This window comes from Haemaphysalis longicornis, unplaced genomic scaffold (assembly GCF_048455015.1).
Source record: "Haemaphysalis longicornis isolate Haplotype H1 unplaced genomic scaffold, Haemaphysalis longicornis Haplotype H1 scaffold_9, whole genome shotgun sequence".
NCBI classification, from domain to species: Eukaryota; Metazoa; Arthropoda; class Arachnida; order Ixodida; family Ixodidae; genus Haemaphysalis; species Haemaphysalis longicornis.
Genome location: NW_027526460.1, coordinates 129,665,698 through 129,687,836, shown reverse-complemented (window position 1 = coordinate 129,687,836; position 22,139 = coordinate 129,665,698). Strand labels below are relative to the sequence as shown.

The 22,139-nt window shown below is 49.1% G+C and overlaps 1 protein-coding gene across 1 annotated transcript in view; it reads right to left on the bottom strand.

The window, feature by feature from the left end:
* Nucleotides 1–2,000: 2,000 nt before the first annotated feature.
* The window catches only part of LOC144153433 (NADH-cytochrome b5 reductase 3-like), a 28,582-nt gene continuing 8,443 nt past the window's right edge, over nucleotides 2,001–22,139 (bottom strand). Inside the window, exons 2-4 of the mRNA XM_077685079.1 lie at nucleotides 19,185–19,397; nucleotides 5,013–5,278; nucleotides 2,001–2,477 (exon numbers count right to left, since the gene is read on the bottom strand). Coding sequence (XP_077541205.1) covers nucleotides 2,267–2,477; nucleotides 5,013–5,278; nucleotides 19,185–19,397 — 690 coding nt within the window. The 3' untranslated portion in view covers nucleotides 2,001–2,266. The remainder of the gene's footprint in view (nucleotides 2,478–5,012; nucleotides 5,279–19,184; nucleotides 19,398–22,139) is intronic.

The window sequence follows — 22,139 nt, the reverse complement described above, 5'->3', positions numbered from 1 at the left end:
TGCCATGGGATCACCATACCCAATAATTCTGGCTCACCCGGCCGCTCCAAAGGGAACGACGACTATCAATCAGAGTGCCCCGCTTTTTGCATTTCTACAATAGCTGGTAGTATTTTATTTGATATCACAACGATCAAGCATCGATGTCATTTTTCATATAGGGACATTGTATATATCACCTATGTATTGATGTTTGGCGTTTGGCCTCAGATATCAGAAATGTTTTTTTTTTGTTTTTGTGCAACAATGTTAGCAACCATGAACACTGCCACCAGATGTTTAAAAATGGTTTAGGCTAAACTAACGTTTTGTGCAATATCTGTTTAACTTTGGAAGGCGGTTTAGTCGAGAAACAGGCAGACAGGACTAAATTTCCGAGTTCAAGAAGCCCAAGAAGGACTATCGCCTGTAAATAATTCTTGGCCACGGCCGGGATAGAGCGGACGTGCGCGCACGTTTGTAGAGCGGGCGCCTCCGCTCCAGCCCGGCCGAGCCTTGGCTTGCACGTCAAATAAAGCGAAAAATACGCGGCCTCAGGTCCAAAGCAAAGCTTACAACGTGTCAAACTGTCCGGTGCGCGTAATGCCTACTCAGAACAGAGAATGGACTACTATTGCGGAGTGAATGCGCATTATTTTGTAAGTGACCGCTTAAGCTTGCGCGCACAATTTGACAAAGCGAGAAAAATCAGGGCGAAAACACACCTCGCCATAAGTGATGACAAAGTAGGCTTGACGAGGGCCCTTCCAATGCTATGCAAACCTACGTTTATCATTCCCTAGTCTCGTTTCTCGGATGGAATTACGAAGAGTCTTACCATCCCTGACCCTATTTGAACCGCCGAAGGCACAATAGGTCGGCACCGTGAAGCTAATCACGTGACACCGAAGTGACACTTGTTCGAAACTAGCCGCTAACTCACACGTTGTTATCTGGTGGCAGCTCCGTTGAGGCCGGCTCCGAGTCTGCAGGGCCAAAAATGGCGCGTTTAAATCTGTACCCCGCCGCGAAGGGGCAATTAATAAAAAGGCGGAGAGCTACCACGCGACTTTTACTCCGCCCAATGGCGGCCTGCGCTGGCCTGCGACAAGAAAATGGCAATGCACGGAGGAGGGAAGGAGCGCGGGTGAGGGCGAAATGCGGCGAGATCGCAGAATAGCGCTTCCTTAGCCATTTTAAAGGCCTTAGCCCCATCGAAACGCCTGCTCCCTCTGTAGCTGGGCCTGGGAACCGTTTTCTGCGAGGACGCCGGTTGGCTAGAAAACTGCTCCTACTCCTGCGTAACGCAAGCCCTCCTACAGGCTTACAAAAAAGGCTCGACCTTAAGCAGCTCGGCTGTTAATAAGTTGGGGTTACGGGGTTGTACACATTGCTGCAAGCTCTTACAGTTTCCCTTCTAGCTTTATGGCACAGAACAAGAATAGTTTGAATGGTAAAAATGGCGGGAAAGATTGTTGATGCCCGCCTGAGGATTTCGGCCTTGTAATAGAGAGCGTTGTTTGTAGAAAATAACTGGTTTACGAATTAATCTATCTGTCTTCCGTACCAATCAGTCTGCAGTCAGAAGTGAGATGTCCTTATTTGGTTCTTGCGCTAGTTACGCTCTGACAGTTTGGGGCTGGAGGAACCCGTTGTACGTTTGCAAACTACTGTGTTGTCCAAAACTGGATTCTTCCCTAAAAATATTTTTTCTCTGAGCAGGATCTGAATTTGTCTATTTTTTAAGTGCTGCACGCCGAGGTCCCAAAAATACGAATTATTTTTAAGCACCCTGGCACACACTGAGATTCAGAAATGATCCGACATCAACAGAAAATAGCCAAGATTTTTAAGCTATTGCTGAAGCATTTCTGCGAGGTGCTTTCCCAGTCCTAGAATAAGAGTGACTCAGACATTCGGTGTTGTACCTTTCGAGTATGACCCATGTTTATCAGTATTTTCGGCTTGGGAACGACCAGCTCGTTTACAGGGTGCCGTTTGCGCGCAGCCAGTTAAAACAAGAGTGACTTTGTGATGTGCTCGAGACCCAAAAAAGTCGTCAGCATCATCAGCATCAACACCCCACTCAGGCCAACTGATGGGCGAAGACCCCTCCCATTGACTTCCAACAGCTCCCGGAAGAAATAATCAAGCCAAAAAAATGCAATTTCACACTCATTCGTGCAACTGGGTGCATTTCAATCTTGAAGAAAGAGGGGTAGACGAATTGAGAACGCGCAAGTTTTGCGCGCTCAACTGTCCCGTTTTTCCGCTGCATTGGCGGGCGTCAGTAGAAGAGGATGTGGCTGCTCTTGTGGCCGATGCTCCTGAGCGCCGGCGCGCACACGTCGCTCATGAGCCCAGGGGGACCGCAACAGAGCACCAGAGTTCTCTGGTCTGGCAGGGGAAGATGAGCCGCCATGATGTCCTGGTTCAGCGGGCCCTGGATGTAGCCCGTGCCTTCGAACGGCGGAAGCATGTCCAGGACGTGGCGGATGCTACGAAAGAAAAGAACAGCAACATTTACCGAGCTTGTGTCAAAGTAGATCAGCCTAGCTAATCAAAAGGTTTTCCAGTAATCCGACACTCTCTAACTGAAGAAGGCGGGAAATATCAAAATTACTCTTTAAACATTTCTACCAGCTGCATGCTGATCCTTGCGTAAAGCAAAAGTTTAGGTAGAAAAAATGTGGCTTCTAAAAAATTGCGCGAGCTGCTTCTTTCTTTGCGACTGTCGACAAAAGACGATTGTCGACTAGCGCCCCTGCCAAGTCAGTGCCTCCCTTCTCTTTCTCGCTCACCTCTCATGCTGTTCTTCCCCTGTCTCGTTCCTCCTAAGATAACACGCTAGAGGTTTGCTCAAGTGAATTTAAATTCACCGCGTTCCACTGCTCCAGGTCGTGTACCCGATGCCAGCGCTGCCGTACGGCAGAGACGTGCATGAATCGAGGCAGTCTTCTACAATATTTATGGAACCACGTTGCCCTATCCATGAGCGTTCCAAGCGAAACGTCGAACCTATCTAATGGAACCTTTCGTTGCTGTTAGCGTATTATTTTTAAAATACCACCAGGAGGGCGGGCAACAGCAGGCGACAGTGTTCTGCAGTTGATGCACTATTTCATTTGCTATCGCAAAAACCAAGCCTCATAGAATTTTTTAATAATATATTTTTGAATAAAGGAATACTGCATATATCCCTCATGGATTGGTTTTCGGCCTTATATTTCCGTAATATCTTTTTCTTGTACGACAATGTTGACGAGTATGAACATTGAGACCGGATATAGACGTTAAGATTTGGCTGTGGGTAAATAAGACTATTTCGCAGCCTCTGCGTCACTTTGGCCGGGTGGTTGAACAAAGTAACAAACAGACAGACAGACAGACAGACAGACAGAGAGACAGACCAAAATTTCCGCGTTTGTGTAGCCCAAGAAAGACTACCATCTTTAAAATAAATACTTATGCGAAACAGCTGTGACAGACCAAAGAAATGAAACAAGTCGTGTGCCTGGTACTGAAGCACAAGAAACTAAACTACAGCTCGGGAAATCAGCTTTTGAATCAGATGCCTTGAAGAATAACATGCATTAAATTGGAGTCAGTGTTGTGACAGTCTTTGGAGTAGACGAAACCACAGGTCGCCTTTATGGCTGTTGTTTACATAACGTTTCTGCACGTGCAGAACCATCCAGCGTTCTAACGGGGACGCCCATAGATTTTGTCACACGCGTTCCACCTGTCATGCGTTCCACCTGTCACGCGTTCCACCTGTTTAAATTTGCCCGTACATATGTATGTACGTACGTACGTGCAGCTGTATGTTCGTTGTATGCGTATGTATGTACATTAAAAGTAATCGCCATAGCTTGAACTTTCCATAAACCAATTGATGACCCGGTAAGATTGCGTGTTAATATGGATCCCTCTCCTTCACAGAGGGCCAGTGACACGTTTACAGCAGTGTACCTTACAAAATTCTAACGTTGGGAGTTAAAATGGTAGCCTGGCTCTCTCTCTAGCTAAATAAATCATTGTCTACGTATACGCTGCCGGCTCCTACGAGAGCGGCTCAAATCTCAACACCATGGCAAGTGCAGTCGCCACGAATGAAAGGAGCCACAGTGGCGTCAGCGTCCACGCCGGCTTAACCCACTCAAGGCGAGGAGGCGGCCATTGCCATTTTTCTCATTTCTAAACGAGCCACCACAATAATAAGCGAGTCGAAGTCCGGCATACTAAACTTCGCGAAAGGCAGGACCTCCCCTACTGCTGCCTCTCTGCTAGAGAAGACCTTCAACCAAAGGAAAATCCTTTTATATGGACTCCAGAACACTTCGGCCTACCCGGGCATGAACAGCCCGGGCAACCGCTCAAGCTCCTGCCAACCGAGCTGGGTTACCGACAACGCCCTCAGAACCACCATAACCCCTATACAGACGGCAGAGGAAGGCAAAGAACAGGCATGCATGATTAGATCACCCAGACACAGGCTTGCCACATACAGAAATATTATAAGTCACTACAGGTTAGCCAGGTTGAACTATCCGCCGTTCCACCACACCCTTACCATAAAGGAGGCAGTCACGTCGTGACCGTTGCAGAGAAACCACTTTTTCAAGCTTTATTTCTCTTAAACGTTGCTATCCATACCTTCATTCAAACATCTGCATTCTGTGCAACACCTGTGCAGAACTATATAATATGGTTTGGTCTCTTCATAAGCGCGAGAAGATGCAATCGACAAGAGTAGGGAATCAGATATCTATATACGTAGAAGGTACAATATTAAGACTATAAAACAATGGGGGACTGCTCTGCTCATCTCTACACCAGCGCCACAACTGAGCGCCGTCCGGATGGCCGAAGCCACCGCTAGGATCAAAGGAATCTTGGCTGAGGGGGAGAAACTGCCCAAGACGTCTACATTTCAGAACGAATCTCAGGTATTAAATAGTCCGTTCTCTGCAACGACGTGATATTTCAAGCATAATCGAAACTAAGCCAATGGTTAACAATAGCGACCCCACCTGAAGGTGGTCTTGAAGCGCTTGGCATATTTATAGAGCTCCTCGTTGGCGATGATGTCCTTCTCGCTCACGTTGACGTCGATCATCTTCACGAGTGTCTGGTCGCCCTTGTCCGCTGCGATGTGGCGCAGTAGCTGCAGAATCGGCGTCACGCCCGAGCCGGCTGCGATGAGTCCCAGCCGCTTGGCGTGAGGTACCTTATGACCGGTCCACGTGGCGAAACGGCCGCGGCCCTTGTACACAAAGCTCCCATACGGACCCGCAATCTGCGGGAAGCGAGCACATTGACCCCAGAAGTTACGAAGATAGAAGATAGGGTGCGCTCTCACTTCCCTGGTGATAAAGGAAAGAACTCACCCAAGTGCAAGATGTGGAACGCGTTGAAACTACTCAAAATGCTGCCATGGCCCATACAAGTTCATAAAGGCAGAAATAAACCGGTTATAATCCCTGCCGGAGCATCATCTCTATATTTTGCACTCCACTGACCTGCACATGAGATTGAGGCTGCCAGTACGTCCACTCCGCCGACTGGGGACGTTGTTCCCTAGACTTCAGCTCAGCATGGCGTTCAAAATTTTTTTACATCGTATAGGCCAGACTTGGATGCCATATAGCGATAACTATGGTTTTCCGTAAACCCTCAAAGATGCGCTACCAGAAAGTTCCGGTTGAACAGACGCAAGTTTTCGTATACACCGTATTAAAGTTTCGACCCAAGACCACTTTTTCTGTGCCTTCCACCATGACTCTCTCCCTCCTCTTAACGGAAAGCCGTTAACCATATCTCAATCTTTTTCCCAGTTATTGTGCTGCTACTCTTCTTACTAATATATCATCCTCCTCACATTCCGGTTACAGCGGAGTAATATGTTGGCGAGCGCATGCACTTTATAAGCGACCCCAAACCATCCACCGCCGGCGTCGGCGGCGGCGTCGGCGTCCGCAGTGCTCCTCTATAAAGAAACAGCATCCGGCACCAGGTTTCGATCCGCGGACTTTGCGGCCGCAGCGCGACGCTCTACCGACCAAGCCACGGACGCGACGTGATATCAGTGTTAGTGACGCGCCTTATATCTTTAACGCATTCAAACTACGTCGTCAGCGGCGTGCGTTGGCGACTCAGCGGCGTTATAGCGGCTTGATAACTGCGTGGTGTACACGTGATACTACAAACCCGATGGAAGAGATGGAAGAGAAGGCGGCGAGGCGGTGGGCTGCGGGGGCCGAGCGCAAGCGCCGCAAGCGGGCCGACAACCGTGCATTCGCACTTTCACATTCTCCCCCTCGGGGAAATGCGGGGGAATTTTTTATTAGAGAGCTCCCTCTTTCCCCTTTTTCTTACATGGCGATGTAAACATCAGGCATGATGCAAAAATCAAAGTCCGTAATCGATAGTAACATGACTCCTTCAATGAAGAAGCCACGTAGGTTGAACATCAACAGCAGAGCTGTATAGGCCAACACAAATGTCGAACTCCAAAACCCCGAAGCCGGATGAAAAAAATGTAGTTTCCGAAGACCCGGGGATCGAACCCTGGACTTTTACGCCTTGAAACTGGCGACGTAACTACTGGGCTACCCCAAAGACCCGTGGGGTACGGGTTAGCAGCGGTGGGGAGGAACAACATATGCAGCCAATTGGAAAGAAAAATTAAAGAAAAATTCCACTCAATGTGAAAGCTGTCGGAAATGCGGAGCAATGATTCGCCCTAATGGGTGTTGGCGCCGTTATCCGCTCACTGCTACCACCCATCACGCTCTTCGCCGCACTGTCTCACTCCCTCTCGTGATGAATATGCTATTCAAATTTCCCGCCTTCGCAGTGCTTGCGCGCCCCCCGCCTGAAACTTCGTCACCGGAGCTGTGTTCTTTTTGTGCTTGATTTAATTTCATATGCTGGAGCTCTTTTGCGTCCTTTGAACGCGTAATTTTTTTCTTATGCGGCTGGAGCCTTTCTTGGGCATTTCGAACGCGTCATTTTTTTCTTGCGCGGCTGGAGCCTTTCTGCGTCATTTCGAATGCGACGTTTTTTTTTTTTTTCTTGCGCGGCCGCTTTTTTTGCTTACTATCGTAAAGACCAACCCAGTGAGCGTTCCTAACTAAATGAACGTGGGGGCTGCCGGTTATATACACAAATTTTGCCTCAAATTTTTCCTGCAGTTTTATTTGCGCTAAACAACGGGGATATGACAAGCGCCAGTGGTTCACGAGGTTCGAACGGTGATGACTATTAAAACACCAAGATTTTCGAAGCCTCATCGGGACTCCCTATCGACAGTACACCAGGCTCTACTTGGGTCCGTTATCTCGCAGCGACGCCTGATTCCGGCAGTCGCTTGACATCCACCCTTAGCGAGCTACCGCGACAAGGCGCGCTCATAAAGTGTACTGAACTAAAAAAAAATTCACGCGGTCGGCATTGAACCTGGGGTTTTCGCGCTATGAAACCGGCGACTATCCGATTGGGCTATCATCGCATTTAGGGCAAGCAGCATTTCCTTTGGGTACGTAGCGCGGGCGTTAGCTTTGGGCTTGGCGGCGGGTTCTAGCGCTTGGTAACGCGGTCCACTTTGGGAGAGATGTGAAAGCCCGCGGACGAAACGACCCTGGCCTGCCAGGCATGCAGAACTTTCAGCGGCAAGTTCCAAAATAAACGTGAGGTGAGGACATATGGGGGAATGATCGAGGTAACACTTACAGACAGGAACGAGCTTTTCTGGATCATAGAGCAAACTAGAGTGGAAGATATCATAGTCGAAATTTAGAAATTGTAATGGCCCTGCACAAGGCATGCGCTTGACGTAATGGCAACCGGTGAATCGCCAGGGTGACCGAAAGACGGGTATAGAAAAACAGCAAGGGGAATTGCTTGATAGATGCACGGATTAATGAAATTTGGTTGCAAAGATTGGACTCGATCGGCGCGTGACGGGAGCGTTTGGAGGTCGATGGCAGAGGCCTACGTTCTGCAGTGGACCTAGTGGGCTGCTGTTGATGATGATACAGCCGGGTCTCCGATGAGGGTAGAGCAGCCGTCAACTCTGCTGTTTCTCCAGCCTTTCACTACTAGTGCGCGCTACGCCAGCTTTTTTATGATAGCAAATGAAATAAAAAAAAAATCAGCGCATGCGTTATACCGTTGCTGAAAATAAGAGATAAAAGAAACACTAAAACAAATCATATCGGCTTGAACTGCTTCAAGCCCAACTCAGGCAAAAAAGGCCCAGAATGTGCAATGCTACCGGTGGAAACGCGGGAAAATTAAAGTAAACTGAGCAAACAATCTTTGCATTAATCTTCAAAGTGGCGAGGAGGGAGAGGAACATGAATAGATGGAAAAATCTTATTATGCAGGATGCTTTTGTGATTGTGGCTCAGTTCCAGCGACCGCTGGTTATGTGCCACTAGAGCTAGTTCATCTAGCAAGATAGTCGCTTTAGGTAGCCAAGCTGGGCAGAATGCGTAACTTCGTCAGGGGCGTACATTCGCACACTACGTGAATCCCGTCGGGATAGCCTGTACTATGATAGGAAGTGAAAGTTGGATCTAAAGCATGGAAATTCAGGAGATTAGCGTTTGCGAGCGTCAGAAAGGTATTTGTCGGCGCTTGCGTGAGCAAAACAGCTTGTTCTCTGTTAAGAGCGGGGTGTGGTGGAAGGATTTGCAGCCGGTTAAGAGCGTGAAGTGTTGGAGGCCGGAGAAGAAGGTATGTTACTTTGCATGGACGGCCGAAAACTGTAGTTATACGGCGTCATTTGCTTACAAAGCAGCAGATACGCAATCATTTTTCAAATTTCGGCTGTATAATTTGGAATTCTCGTTACAAAACGGGAAAGCCGATCTTTAGGTTTCAGACCGGTCCAGAGTGACGCCAATACGAGCATTGGGATACAAGCGCAGCGTTCCGAACTCCTGCGCGTGCCTGCCGTTGTACCCGTGCATGTGAATGCGCCACTTCGTTGTCGGCGACTTGGTCATCCCCATTTCTGTCCATGTTTGGGGGCAAATTAGAAATCCGTAACGTCCTTGAAGCCCACCAAATGCTCTCTCGCATAGCTACAAAAGCACAGTCCCAAAACTTTCACGGGTCTAGTTAATCGCCTAATGTGACGGTCTTTTTTAAGTTAACTTCACCGATTGTCCGAGTTTTCGAAAAGTAAGCGGGATTTTCCCGAATCCGTCACTCGGGAGTCACTCGGGAGGTGTGTTCTGGGCCATAGCAGCAGCTGGAAATGCGCACGCACATCGCAACCTCTGAGGACTTTCTTCGCACACTGTCGGCTTTGAATAACCTGGAGACCCTTGCGTCTTTCAGCGAGAGTATCGCTCCTCTCCAAGGTGAGGAATTCGCTCATGAGCGTTGTGCCCGATAAGGTGGGTAGTACCACGGTGTCCGTGTACCAGTAGCGGTCCTTTCTGTTCTTCCAAAGTTCCGTTAGATTCGGTTCTTTCTTAGGTGTCTGTTGAAGGATGAAACTCCAACTGCTCGTGATGACGCGTCAAAAGCTTCACGTAGGTGACTGGTTCTTGACGCCTCTAGGATGACTTCACGGTTCGACATGTAGTGGACATTTTCCGGACAGAACGACCGCTTCACTTTTTTCAGTGGCCATCCTTCTGGTATTGCCTCTCTGCCTTGTCGGATGCCCTAACCCTTCTTCGTTTGAAGAAAGTCGTCTAGGTAACCTATAAGGTCTCGAACGGCCATTGTTACGGTCGTCGGCCGTAAAGACTGATGTGGGCGTACATCGGAGTTCTGTTTCACGGAGCCCATTTTCCAACTCAATTGAATCTTTCAACATGCGGAATACATTTTCACCTGGATGTGAGTTCGGAGAGTTCATGAGACCAGCAGTGTCTACCTCCCGAGAACACATACGAGGCTGCTGCCTTTAAATCTACTGCTCTTTTCCAGGATGAATACTCCTATCAAGTTTCAAGTTTCAAGTCTATTTTCCAACAATACAGTGTCGGGGGTCCACCAGGCGAAAAAGTGGTCAGTGAACACTTGAAGGGTGCCTGGCAGCCAGTAAACACAGCAGCTGCCTGGCAACGGTAAAAAGCATACACATGCTAATATATACGTGAAATTAACAGATATATACAGATGCATAAGTGTACTTTGCAAGGCCCATCCCAGGCTTGTGCTGACGGCCACCAAAGCAGCATTCTTCTCTTCCCTCTGTACTTGGCTCGATTTCGACGGGAACTTCCAGATGTGGTCCGAGCCAAAGCGAAAGCTTACACCTGGTTCAAATTACATGCCTGGGAAAGTGATGGTGTCACCAGTGACTCCACACCGGCGAACAGGCGTTGAAGAAGCGTATTGCCAATGGGTGCTTCAGCCATGTCTTCACAGATGTAAGGCACGACAATGGCTTCAATGTCTGCACGCGCACTGTCATGTTGACTGCCAAGGGTCGCTCTGACGACTACACACTTTTTCTTGGGACCTCCAGATCGCCCGAAAGCAGTTATGACGAGATCCATTTCGCCAATTCGAGCTAACTTGAGCTTAGAGGCCACATCTGTTGGGATGAATGCCCGCTGACTGCCGTTATCAAAGCCTCCGCGGAAGTAGCAACAGCGTGACGTTGTTGTTATCCATGTCTGTATAGTAGGACGTCGCTGACGAGTCGCGGGCCAATTTTGCGTGGCCACGTGCATCGGAGCATGTCGCGTTTCTGCAGCGCAGCTGATTGCGATGGTCTTCGGGTGGGGTCAGTGGTGCACATTGTGCGTGCGAACGCGTCACTTCATAGTCGGCGCCTCTGTCATCATCATTACTGTTCACGTTGGTGGCAAATTAGAAATACGCAGCAGCGCTTTCGTGAACGATAATAGAAATTTTGAGCACTGTTGTCCCTTTAGGTCGGTTTCAGCAACTGTTTTTGGAATTTCGGGAGTTTTGCGGTTGTTTAGGTCATTCACGACTAGTCTGATAAGTTTGTTAGTGTTAGCGCGGCTTCGTACATGTATGTTACTTTCCTTTAGACAGAGCTTTTGACATTTAGGGCAGCTTTTATTTTACACAGGTCTTTCACGGCTTTTGTCGTTGCAAATTTTATTGCACTTAAAGGAGCTCCGTTCGTTTAGTGTTTATTGAGGCCAATAATGCTTATAGAAAGGGTGTACTTGTTTGCTTTGTGCTGCTTTCGGCTATGTGTCTCATATCTCTTAACTGGAACGCAACACCCAGTTCGCCGCAGAGGCGGAGAATGACTTTCGGTTCTGAATATCTCGATTGAAAGTACAGATTTCGACGACTCTAAGTAGTACTGTTTCTTGGGATAAATATAATTCTGCTGCTCTCTCGTTCAACCACAGACGCCACTTAGTTTATGTCGCTGGAACCAGGTGTTTTTGTCTCCTATTACACGTAACCTCGGACTCACTCAGTACTGAGAGCAGTATTGACGGTTTTTTCATATGTGCCAGGAGACCTGCACTTCCAGGTGTCTCTCGCGCATCCACCGTTGTCCACTTCATCTACCGTTATGGCCACCTTCATATTTTATATCGGGGCCCTCAACACCCCATAGTGAGCCCTTTATGTAATGACATACTGATAAAGGCATGTTTAGGGGCTAGTTGGTACAGTCTTGAATTCGATAATAACGTGCGCTGCATATTTGGACGTCGAACAAGGACATTTAAAATGACAAAACCATACGATGGTGCGCAATCGTCGTATGCGCTCCATGCGCACCATGCGCACCATGCGCACCACCATATGGTTTTGTCTTTTTCACTGTCCGTGTTCCCCGTCCAAATATTCAGCGCACGTTATTATCGAATTCAAGACATACTGATGACATCAGTCCTTTTTTCAGCCACTAGCATGGCACACTGAATGATCCTGGGCACAGTTTGGCACTCTTTGGACTGGATGCCCTTGCGTCGTAAACACACACGCAATATCACGCAGTACTACACAACACAAAACAATGCGATACAGTACAATGGTTTCTGCTGTGTTTATAGAGTTATTACGCAGATGGGTGCTAAAGCCGTACATTAGGAAATATAGGGGACCCCCGGCATTGTGTATTATGAGGAGGGTCATCATCATCATGACTTGGATTAAGACGCTTCGTGGCGTTTCTGGGGATAAACGGCGCTAAAACGCCTGTATCGCGGCAGTCGATGATGCCGAGTCCCCAGGGCACGAGCAAACATTTTGCCGCAGTGGAACGCGTGCAAATGAGGATAATATCGCTCGGCTTTAGCGCCGAAAGCGCCCAGTGAATACGCACAGAATTGCACCGTAAGACAAAACACAGATGGTCTTCGAAGCTGGCGGCGGTCTATGCGTGAACCCGCAGTGAACCCGCAGGTTTCTGGGTTTGACCTGAAGTTATAGCTTCGCTCAAAATCTTGGACGACCATTAAGTTTCACTTTAAATGGACCTTGCAACACTTTTCCCAAGTTTTCACTTAATTCTAAAGGCGTTCAGGCTGTAGTCAACAAACACATCCGTTACTTTCAATAGGGGGCCAAGAAGTACCCCGGTCAAAAATTGCTCGTTTATACCCATCACATAACTTAGGAACTTGCTCAAAAGTCTTTTATTTCTTTCCCGGTATTAGGGTTATTTGAGCGCCTGAATTACGTCATCACGGTAATTTAGCAGCTATTGGCCGGCTTACTTTCAGTTGCCGCAAAAAACGTAATCGGCCGCCACTTTAAAAAAAAATTCGCCACACAACCAAAGCAGAGACGGGGGGCGGATCTGATGAGACGAGCAAATCCCGAACTGGCGCCCTGTGCTGCCGATAACAAAAGATTTCACAGTGCTTCCAGACCCGTATGAAAGGGTGAAAACGTTCATCGGAAGTGTTGCAGAATCCCTTTAAAGGGACCCTCCAACATTTTTTTTACCTTTTTTAAAATCTTAAATGCTTGCAGAACGTAGTCACCCAACGCACCAAGTACTTAGATTAGGGGGTCGCAAAGTACCTCAGCCAAACATTACTGCTCTATGTCTATAAGATAATTTGTAAACTCGCTCAAGAGATTTTTCTCTCTTTCCTGGGCTTGACGTTCTTCGACGGCTCGAATTACGTCCCTAAGCCCACGTGGCGGCTGTTTGTCGCTTTTCCTTCAGTTGCAGCAATGAATGCATTGCGATAGAAACTTTAAAAACGCTACAAAGACAAAGCAGAAACGGAAAGCGTATCTGGTGCGACGAGCAAATCACGCAGTGCCGCTCTCTGCTGGCGATAACTATGGCTTGCGCAGTTGTTCCAGACGCGAAGGAAAGAGTGAAAGCGCTTATCGAAAGTGTTGCAGGGTCTCTTTAAACGTTATACCAGAGCAAGAGCAACATTACATGCATCGTCGGTTCTAACTGAGGACGACTCAGAGGAGTGCGCCGCCCTCTCTCTCGACAGGACCACATTCATCGCACACGAGCTGTTTGCCTGCGGCGTAGTTGCCAAGGCGGCCGCGTTGGTTACACATTCTCTACATGCGGACAATAACGTCAGGATTTCAACGCCACACAGTGGAGTGAGCAGCGGATGGAAACTTTCCCCCCAGCAATCGACTAATCAGCATTTTAGCAGCGGAGCTTTTAAGTGCGAATGCACTTCTTAAGCGACCCTGAACCTGCGTCCACCGGCGATGTCCGCGCTCGTGCGAATGCTCGTGCCTGGCCGCTGACATGGCACATACCCACGTGGGGGATTGGCCAGGAATCTCCTCGTCTTCCTTGGCAACGGGGGGAGATGGGCACGCGCTGCCTGGCCGCTGACATGGCACATACCCACGTGGGGTTAAGTGCGAATGCACTTCTTAAGCGACCCTGAACCTGCGTCCACCGGCGATGTCCGCGCACGTGGAGATGGGCGCGCGCAGCCTGGCCGCTGACATGGCACATACCCACGTGGGGGATTGGCCAAGAATCTCCTCGTCTTCCTTGGCAACGGGGGGAGATGGGCGCGCGCTGCCTGGCCGCTTACATGGCACATACCCACGTGGGGGATTGGCCAAGAATCGGGCGTGAGAAGGGCTAATGCACCCGCTTAAAGGAGTACTGACACGAAATTTCAAAGCTGAGATCCGCTCTAGCAATCAAGTACAACGACAACACAAATAGGTGTCTGTGAATAAATGCATCTTTCTTTCTTTGTAGTTGTGTGTGTGTGTGTGATCTCTCTTTCGCGAACATTACCGAACCGCGCAAATTCAACTCGTGCATTCGCACTTTCACATTCTTCCCCTCGGGGAAATGCGGGGAATTTTTAAGCTTGAGCTTGGTCAGTTGGCGTTAGCAAAAAAAAAAATACTAGGAAAAAAAGGTTGCGGCTTAGCTCAGCTAACCTTGGATATGCAAAGCAAAAGCTTGGCTCAGTCTGGTTGAGTCTTAATTTCGCTTGCATAACCTTTGACGTAGCTGTACTGCCGACCATGGCTAGAAGCCGTTCGGTGCCGTGCAATGTTCACAGAAGGAGGCCCAGCCTCGATTTCATTCTCGGCGAACGCGGCGTTCTTCTTTCACGGCAAACAGGGCGCAAGATGAGTTACATAGCCCGAGATGACCCAGCGGCGCATATGTGGGAGGCTGCGCGCTTGGTCGGCTGCTGATCAGCTGAGTGGCCGCTCCCGTCGCGGTCGCCGCCGCTACGCGAATAGAAGGACTAAAAACGGGACTTGCGTGCAGCGCCGACAGCGGTCCCGGCCAATCACGGGATGAGCTTCGAGGGGTGCGTCGCCGGGGGTGTGTCTCCGGTCGACAGGTTAACTTGCGCATCGTCCGCGAAACCGCTGGACGAAAGTAGTGCAGATTTGCTTTATAACTCCTCCGCCGCGAGGTGCCCGGCACGACCTTCGTGCAGCTGCGCAGGCGGCGCAAAGCCTCGCGTAGCTATGAAGGCATCGCGCGCCGGCACCGCTCCACCTTCGAGAACACTCTCCCCAGTGTTCGCGGAGGGATGTTTAGCGTGCCCTTTTTCTCGCCAGTTCACCTGCGTTCATGCCTCATCTGGGAAGCTCAGAAAAGCTCGCGCTACAGACGCCTAGTTCGCGAAGCTGGTTGCCGCTGGTTCTAGCGCGTGGTAACAAGGTTCACTTTGGGAGAGATGTGAAAGGCTGCGGACGAAACAATCCGGGCTTTCTAGTCAAGGAAAGCTTTCAGCGGCGAGTTAGGAAATTCACGTGATGTGCAAAAGCCGGGTCAGCGCCGAATCAAGAGATGGGGCGACGGAAAAACGCCTCTCCCGACGAAGAAGCCCGTCCCGAAAGCCGCCGCTCCGCTACTCTAGAACGGTTGCGACTACTTCGGTCTAATCCCGAATATCACTCCGGCGAAGAGGCCGCAAAACGTCAGAGCGTTGCAGAAGATCCGGCGTTACTTGCGACAACTTCGGTCTAATCCCGAATATCGCACCGGCGAAGAGGCCGCAAAACGTCAGAGCGTTGCAGAAGATCCGGAGTTACTTGCGACTACTCCGGTCTAATCGCGCATATCGCACCGGCGAAGAGGCCGCAAAACGTCAGAGCGTTGCAGAAGATCCGGAGTTACTTGCGACTACTCCGGTCTAATCGCGCATATCGCACCGGCGAAGAGGCCGCAAAACGTCAGAGCGTTGCAGAAGATCCGGCGTTACTTGCGACAACTTCGGTCTAATCCCGAATATCGCACCGGCGAAGAGGCCGCAAAACGTCAGAGCGTTGCAGAAGATCCGGAGTTACTTGCGACAACTTCGGTCTAATCCCGAATATCGCACCGGCGAAGAGGCCGCAAAACGTCAGAGCGTTGCAGAAGATCCGGCGTTACTTGCGACAACTTCGGTCTAATCCCGAATATCGCACCGGCGAAGAGGCCGCAAAACGTCAGAGCGTTGCAGAAGATCCGGCGTTACTTGCGACAACTTCGGTCTAATCCCGAATATCGCACCGGCGAAGAGGCCGCAAAACGTCAGAGCGTTGCAGAAGATCCGGAGTTACTTGCGACTACTCCGGTCTAATCGCGCATATCGCACCGGCGAAGAGGCCGCAAAACGTCAGAGCGTTGCAGAAGATCCGGAGTTACTTGCGACTACTCCGGTCTAATCGCGCATATCGCACCGGCGAAGAGGCCGCAAAACGTCAGAGCGTTGCAGAAGATCCGGCGTTACTTGCGACAACTTCGGTCTAATCCCGAATATCGCACCGGCGAAGAGGCCGCAAAACGTCAGAGCGTTGCAGAAGATCCGGAGTTACTTGCGACTACTCCGGTCTAATCGCGCATATCGCACCGGCGAAGAGGCCGCAAAACGTCAGAGCGTTGCAGAAGATCCGGCGTTACTTGCGACAACTTCGGTCTAATCCCGAATATCGCACCGGCGAAGAGGCCGCAAAACGTCAGAGCATTGCAGAAGATCCGGAGTTACTTGCGACTACTCCGGTCTAATCGCGCATATCGCACCGGCGAAGAGGCCGCAAAACGTCAGAGCGTTGCAGAAGATCCGGCGTTACTTGCGACAACTTCGGTCTAATCCCGAATATCGCACCGGCGAAGAGGCCGCAAAACGTCAGAGCGTTGCAGAAGATCCGGAGTTACTTGCGACTACTCCGGTCTAATCGCGCATATCGCACCGGCGAAGAGGCCGCAAAACGTCAGAGCGTTGCAGAAGATCCGGAGTTACTTGCGACTACTCCGGTCTAATCGCGCATATCGCACCGGCGAAGAGGCCGCAAAACGTCAGAGCGTTGCAGAAGATCCGGAGTTACTTGCGACTACTCCGGTCTAATCGCGCATATCGCACCGGCGAAGAGGCCGCAAAACGTCAGAGCGGTGCAGCAGATCCGGAGTTACGAGCTCAGGTACATTGCACATACTTAAATGACCGAGTGTACATTGTTGTTTTGGGGGGCTAACGACGTCACCACGCTGAAAACTTGGCAAAGTCTTAGCCGAGCCGAGAATAAGCTACGTGGGGCCGCCAGCTCTGCTTTTTCTCCAGCCTTGCATCACTAGTGCAAGCTGCGCCAATTTTTCACGTTACGGCACCACCACGGCCTTTTCAGCGGCACGAGCTTCTTAAAGGGCCCACAAAGTTAAAAGTCAAGTTTTGTTTATTGAACAGGCTCTTTTGTCTCGTTAACAACAATACTAACCTATTGCAAACTCCGAACAGATAGTCAAAATGATAAACAAAACATATTAAACATCGGCGACTCCACAGCCACTTCTGGCAATTTTGTATGACGTCAGTAATCTTGTTGGTGCGATTGACGGCCGCCGACCAAAGCCATCGCCAAAGAAACATTCCTGGGCGATTGTTATGGGGCCTCCGGATCCGTTTGTTCGTAGCACGTGACTGCTAAAGCTCAGTAAACACACTGGTAAAAATATTTAGTGCCGGGCCATAATACGTCACTCCTGCCTGGACTACGTCACCTCCCAGCGAAATTTCAATGTTATTTCAATATTTCTTGCATTTGTTGCTCACAAAACGTCTTTAAGAGGCTGGAATTGAGCTGAGTGAGCTACAGAAGTACGGTTATTTTAAACTGAACAGTTTAGTATTATGTCTTAATGACCCCTTTAAAGGGAGACTGAAGTGATTTGTAAACATTGCGGAATTACTCACTCAAATTGAAGTCTAGGGTACCTAAGCCGTGTTTCGACCACTCTGGTTCCGTTTACGAGACTAATTAATAGAAAAAATAATTCGAAAGTGCCGTCTTGCTGTCTGCATTCTCCTTGCCGATCTCCAGTGACGTTTTGTGTGACGTATACTCTAGCAGTCTTGGCTTGAATGCGCGACTCGCTGACGCTCCGACAGACTCGCTCGGGCGGCCGGCGCCAGTAGTCGGAAGTCGTTCGCTCAGTCAAAACTATGCCACGACAACGTTTGTGCCCGGTACAATGTGGATTTAGTTGTTAGTATATTGACTGTATAAAGCTTAGTAAGGTCTATCAAGTCAAAGTATCTCTAAACAGGCACACATGCGACGCTTCACTGGCTTCGCTTCTCTTGAGCTGTTAGCTACGTATGCCTGTGCGACTGGTATGCTATATGAAAATCTAGGGCAAATGGTATCCGGGAGAAGAGTCAAAAAAGTAATATAGGTAATGAGATTAAAATCACCTGAAACTTTTCTCGCAAATTTTAGAAACAAGCTACGGGAAGCTCTTTTTGCACTGGATGAACTAGCACAGCAGTCAGCCGCAAGACCACACATTTGCGATCGCTTTCCTGCCTAAGGGACGCAGCCGTTAGTCGTAAGTTATTGGTGGCGATCCGGAGGACGCGTACTGCAGAAGTGTTATTAAAAAAAAAAGCTCATCTAAGCTGCTGGCAATGCTGAACCTAAAAAAATAACCAGCCTTTGCGATATATACTTCATATATCCTCTCCAACACCGCTCTGGTTAATGGCCAATTGGTCTGAAGCCCTATGTGTAGCGCGTCGTAAGGGGCAGGTTCGATGCCACGGTAACACGGGTTATTTTAGAATTGATTTCTTTTTAGTTACGGAATGTTTTGTATACGGCTATCACCATTTGGCGCTGTAACTTTCATTCCTCCACGAGCGAGTTAGAGCGCAGACTGGCAATGACGCGCTCGCGACTTTTTGTTAGCGCAGTGTTGACATAAGCACCGACAGCTTGCGGGCACAGTGCCGACTCAGCCTACTGTCGGCCTGGTGCGAAAACCCCTAATACGACACAGGAACGAGCCAGGCTAGCACAAAAGGTGGGGACGAAGCTTCTGGCAGTTGAGCGACTCCGATGACGCGGGGGGCGTTCAGCCACTACTTATGCCCCGGCTAGTGAACGCTATGATTCTAAATAGGGCTAGCAGGTTTATCTGACCCATTCTACCACCGACAACAAGGCAGGAGCGGGGTGTGCCCATTTCTGATATATAGAAAATACCGGACCAACTATAGTTCAGGATGTCATTTATGTTCTTGCACAGAACTGAAACCGAAACTGGTTTGAACTGCAATCTTTGACATGGTTCAATCAAATCCCAATACAAATGCACGTCACTCCTGTTTTTACAAATTAAATTTACAAATTAAATACTGCTTGATCGACCAAAACACGAAGAGAACTGCTTTCATTGGAACCAATCTAAGCAACGAAAACAACAACAGAAGTTTGATAAATTCACGTCAGTGTCCCTTCGAGGTCATACTGCGGTAACCGTCCTGGAGTGCGAGCTTACGCACCTGTATTGTGTCTCCGGGGTTCATTTTATCCAGGTACTGGGACATGAGGCCGCCATGTTTGCAATCATTCTCTTCCGCACGGTAGACCTTAACCATGATGTCGAAGCTGCCTTTCCGGTCACTGAGCGTCACGGGCGTGTACGGCCGCACCACTTGGCGCCGGTCGATCCTCGCTTGCAGCAGCACGTGCTGACCGGTGCGAAAACCGAGCTTCTGTACGGAAAAGATAAAACTGCGGTGAAGCGTTTGCTGGTAATATCGGCATGGGAATTAGAGTTCGCAGTTGTCATGGGTTGGACACCAATCACCAAACATTACAAAGTAATACCTGTCATTATAAAAAAGGCTATACACCCAATGCGTATTCCCAGTGATGACTTGTGTCGCAGAAACCACAAACCTGGACGTACTAAGCACGTCAAAACATTACCTCTGAAATGAAACGAGCCGTAGAAAGATGTGTGATAGAGTAACGCTTGAGGATAGTAATCTAGCGTCTTCGATTGGGGAGCAAACTCGGGTAGAATAGCGTCCTACCTGTTATTAGGAGAAAACTGGGGCGTATGGTTTTACGGTGAATTTGGAGAACTGAAAACCGGTGAGCCACCATAGTAAAGGTCTGGCTACCAAGAGACGGGAGTAGTAGTAGGATGGGACTGAGTACTCGATGGAGAGACAACTAATTGCTGGATATAACTGGATTCGGACAGCGCCGGATAGGAGCAGTTCAAATTCTGCAGGAGAGGTCTTAGTGCTGCAGTGCACATCAATAGGCTGATAATCATCGGTACCTGGCTAGGTGAACAAAAAGAGGCAGGATACACTGGTTTATATAGAGATCTCGCTAAATATATATATATATCAGCTAGCCTGGACTTCGCACTATTTCACTACTCCTTAAAAATGATAAGGGATGCCAAGAGCCCTTTGTTGCGTCTTGCGTGTTATATTCAGTATAATTAGCGTAGTGGATGAGACCACTCATCTTACCAGACATTAAATATATACAAACTACCGGTAGTCCACTTTGTCATGGGTGCGATGCTTTGACTAGTATTTTTTAATTTACCCTGGCTTATTGACCACAGCACTGTGACCAAGGTACTTCGCAATTCAAGCTGTCTTTTTCAAATCACTGAAAGTGCCTTGACTGAGGTTGAGTTCTAATAGCGGATCCGAAGCGGTCCCCAAGCTCTCATAGGGAATGCTGTTCCAGGTGCTCCGAAGCTGCCTTTAGAACGCACACACTCCGACCGAAACCTACTGCCCAAGCTTGACGGGAACAGGAATTCCACAGCATGCTTTCTGTCGGGCCTTCCGAAGATAGCCTGCTTCACGAGGTCCGCTCCATCACCCATGGTCCACTTTCATTTCGCGTTGCTCTGATGTGATCGGTATGGATCATTTGTCGGCTGCCGGTATGGACCTCAGGACTGCTGTCAGTCGCATAATCGCGCCAATACTGCTGCCAGCCGTGCAAATTTTTTAATTGTCAGTGCCAGTGTGAAGATATAAATGGGAACTGCAGAATTTTCGGTAATCGGTTTCATGACGATGAATCACATTTTTCTGAAGACGAGCGGGCTTAATAATATCCGCGTTCGTTATACGCTGGGCTTAGCGGCAAGCTCGTACTTCGCTCTTTATCTGCCATTGGAACAGTAGTCAGTTGCTTCCCATCTGCCATTGGAACGTTTTTGCTCCAGACGGAGCGAAAACGTTGCTCCGGAAGTGCTCCGGATCTGCCATTGGAACGGCTTGCTCCAGACTGAGCGAAAAAGTTGCTCTCAGAGGGCTCCCGATCTGCCGTTGTTTTTGCTCCAGACTGAGCGAAAAAAATGGTTCCGAAAGTGCTCCTGATTTGCCATTGGAACGCTCTTCCTCCAGACGGAGCAAAACCTTTGCTCCGAAAGTGCTCTGGAGCCGCCATTGGAATGGTTTTGCTCCAGACGGAGCGAAAAAATTTCTCTCGGAGGGCTCCCGATCTGCCATGGGAACGTTTTTGCTCCAGACGGAGTAAAAAAGTTGCTCCCAAGGTGCTCCCAATCCACCATTGCAACGTTTTTGCTCCAGACGGAGCAAAGAGTTGCTCCGGAAGTGTTCCTGTTCTACCGTTGGTTTTGAACATACGAATCTCGATAATTTGCGCGACGTGTTTCAAACAACCTGCGGTCCGGCTGGCGTCACTGGCAGGGTCAGCTGTCCGCTAAGGTGAAAAGCAGTTGTCAGCTAAAACCTAGTTGAGTTAATGGTACCCCGCATATATAATTAAATCGCACTGACGCGCACTAGATCACATCGCGCACTTAATTTTAAGTTGGGCCCTCCCGGTGCACAATTTGTTGAAGTGCAATCTCACGAGGAACAGCGGCCATTTTCCGGAAGGCTGTATCTAGAGTGCCCTCCACCGGCACTCCACTAAAGCGACGTTCACCAGCGTTTAGCAAATGAAAGTTTGGCACTTCTTCACTCTGCTTAACGTAGCGCAACGTACCCTATCCTGTCCTAACATAGCCTAACCACCTGAAAGCAATCATCTAAAAGAGTCAAAACTAACCTAAGCCACGGAAATTATAATTGAAAGCAAAGATGAAAAACACAATAAACGAGGAACGCGCGGGTCTCGAACCACCACCCTCAGTATCACGACCCTAAGACGGAACCACTACTCCACCAAGACAACCCATGTCCGTTACTAGCTCAGTCTTAAATGTTCAGATGTCGGATTGTGCTCTAGCCGCTGCCATAGGGCTGAGTTGGAGCGTTGTAGGGAGGCACTGTATGCCCCGGGATTTGGGAAAGCAAGTCAAGACAGGTCAAGTCAAGTCAACTTCATTTTCCCGGACACGCTTGAGGGTAACTCTAGATGGTCTCCTCGGCTAAAAGATGCATTAAGCAGCTTGGCAGGGACCCAGGAGTAATTATACATAAGAGAAGGTTATGCAAAAATTCAGA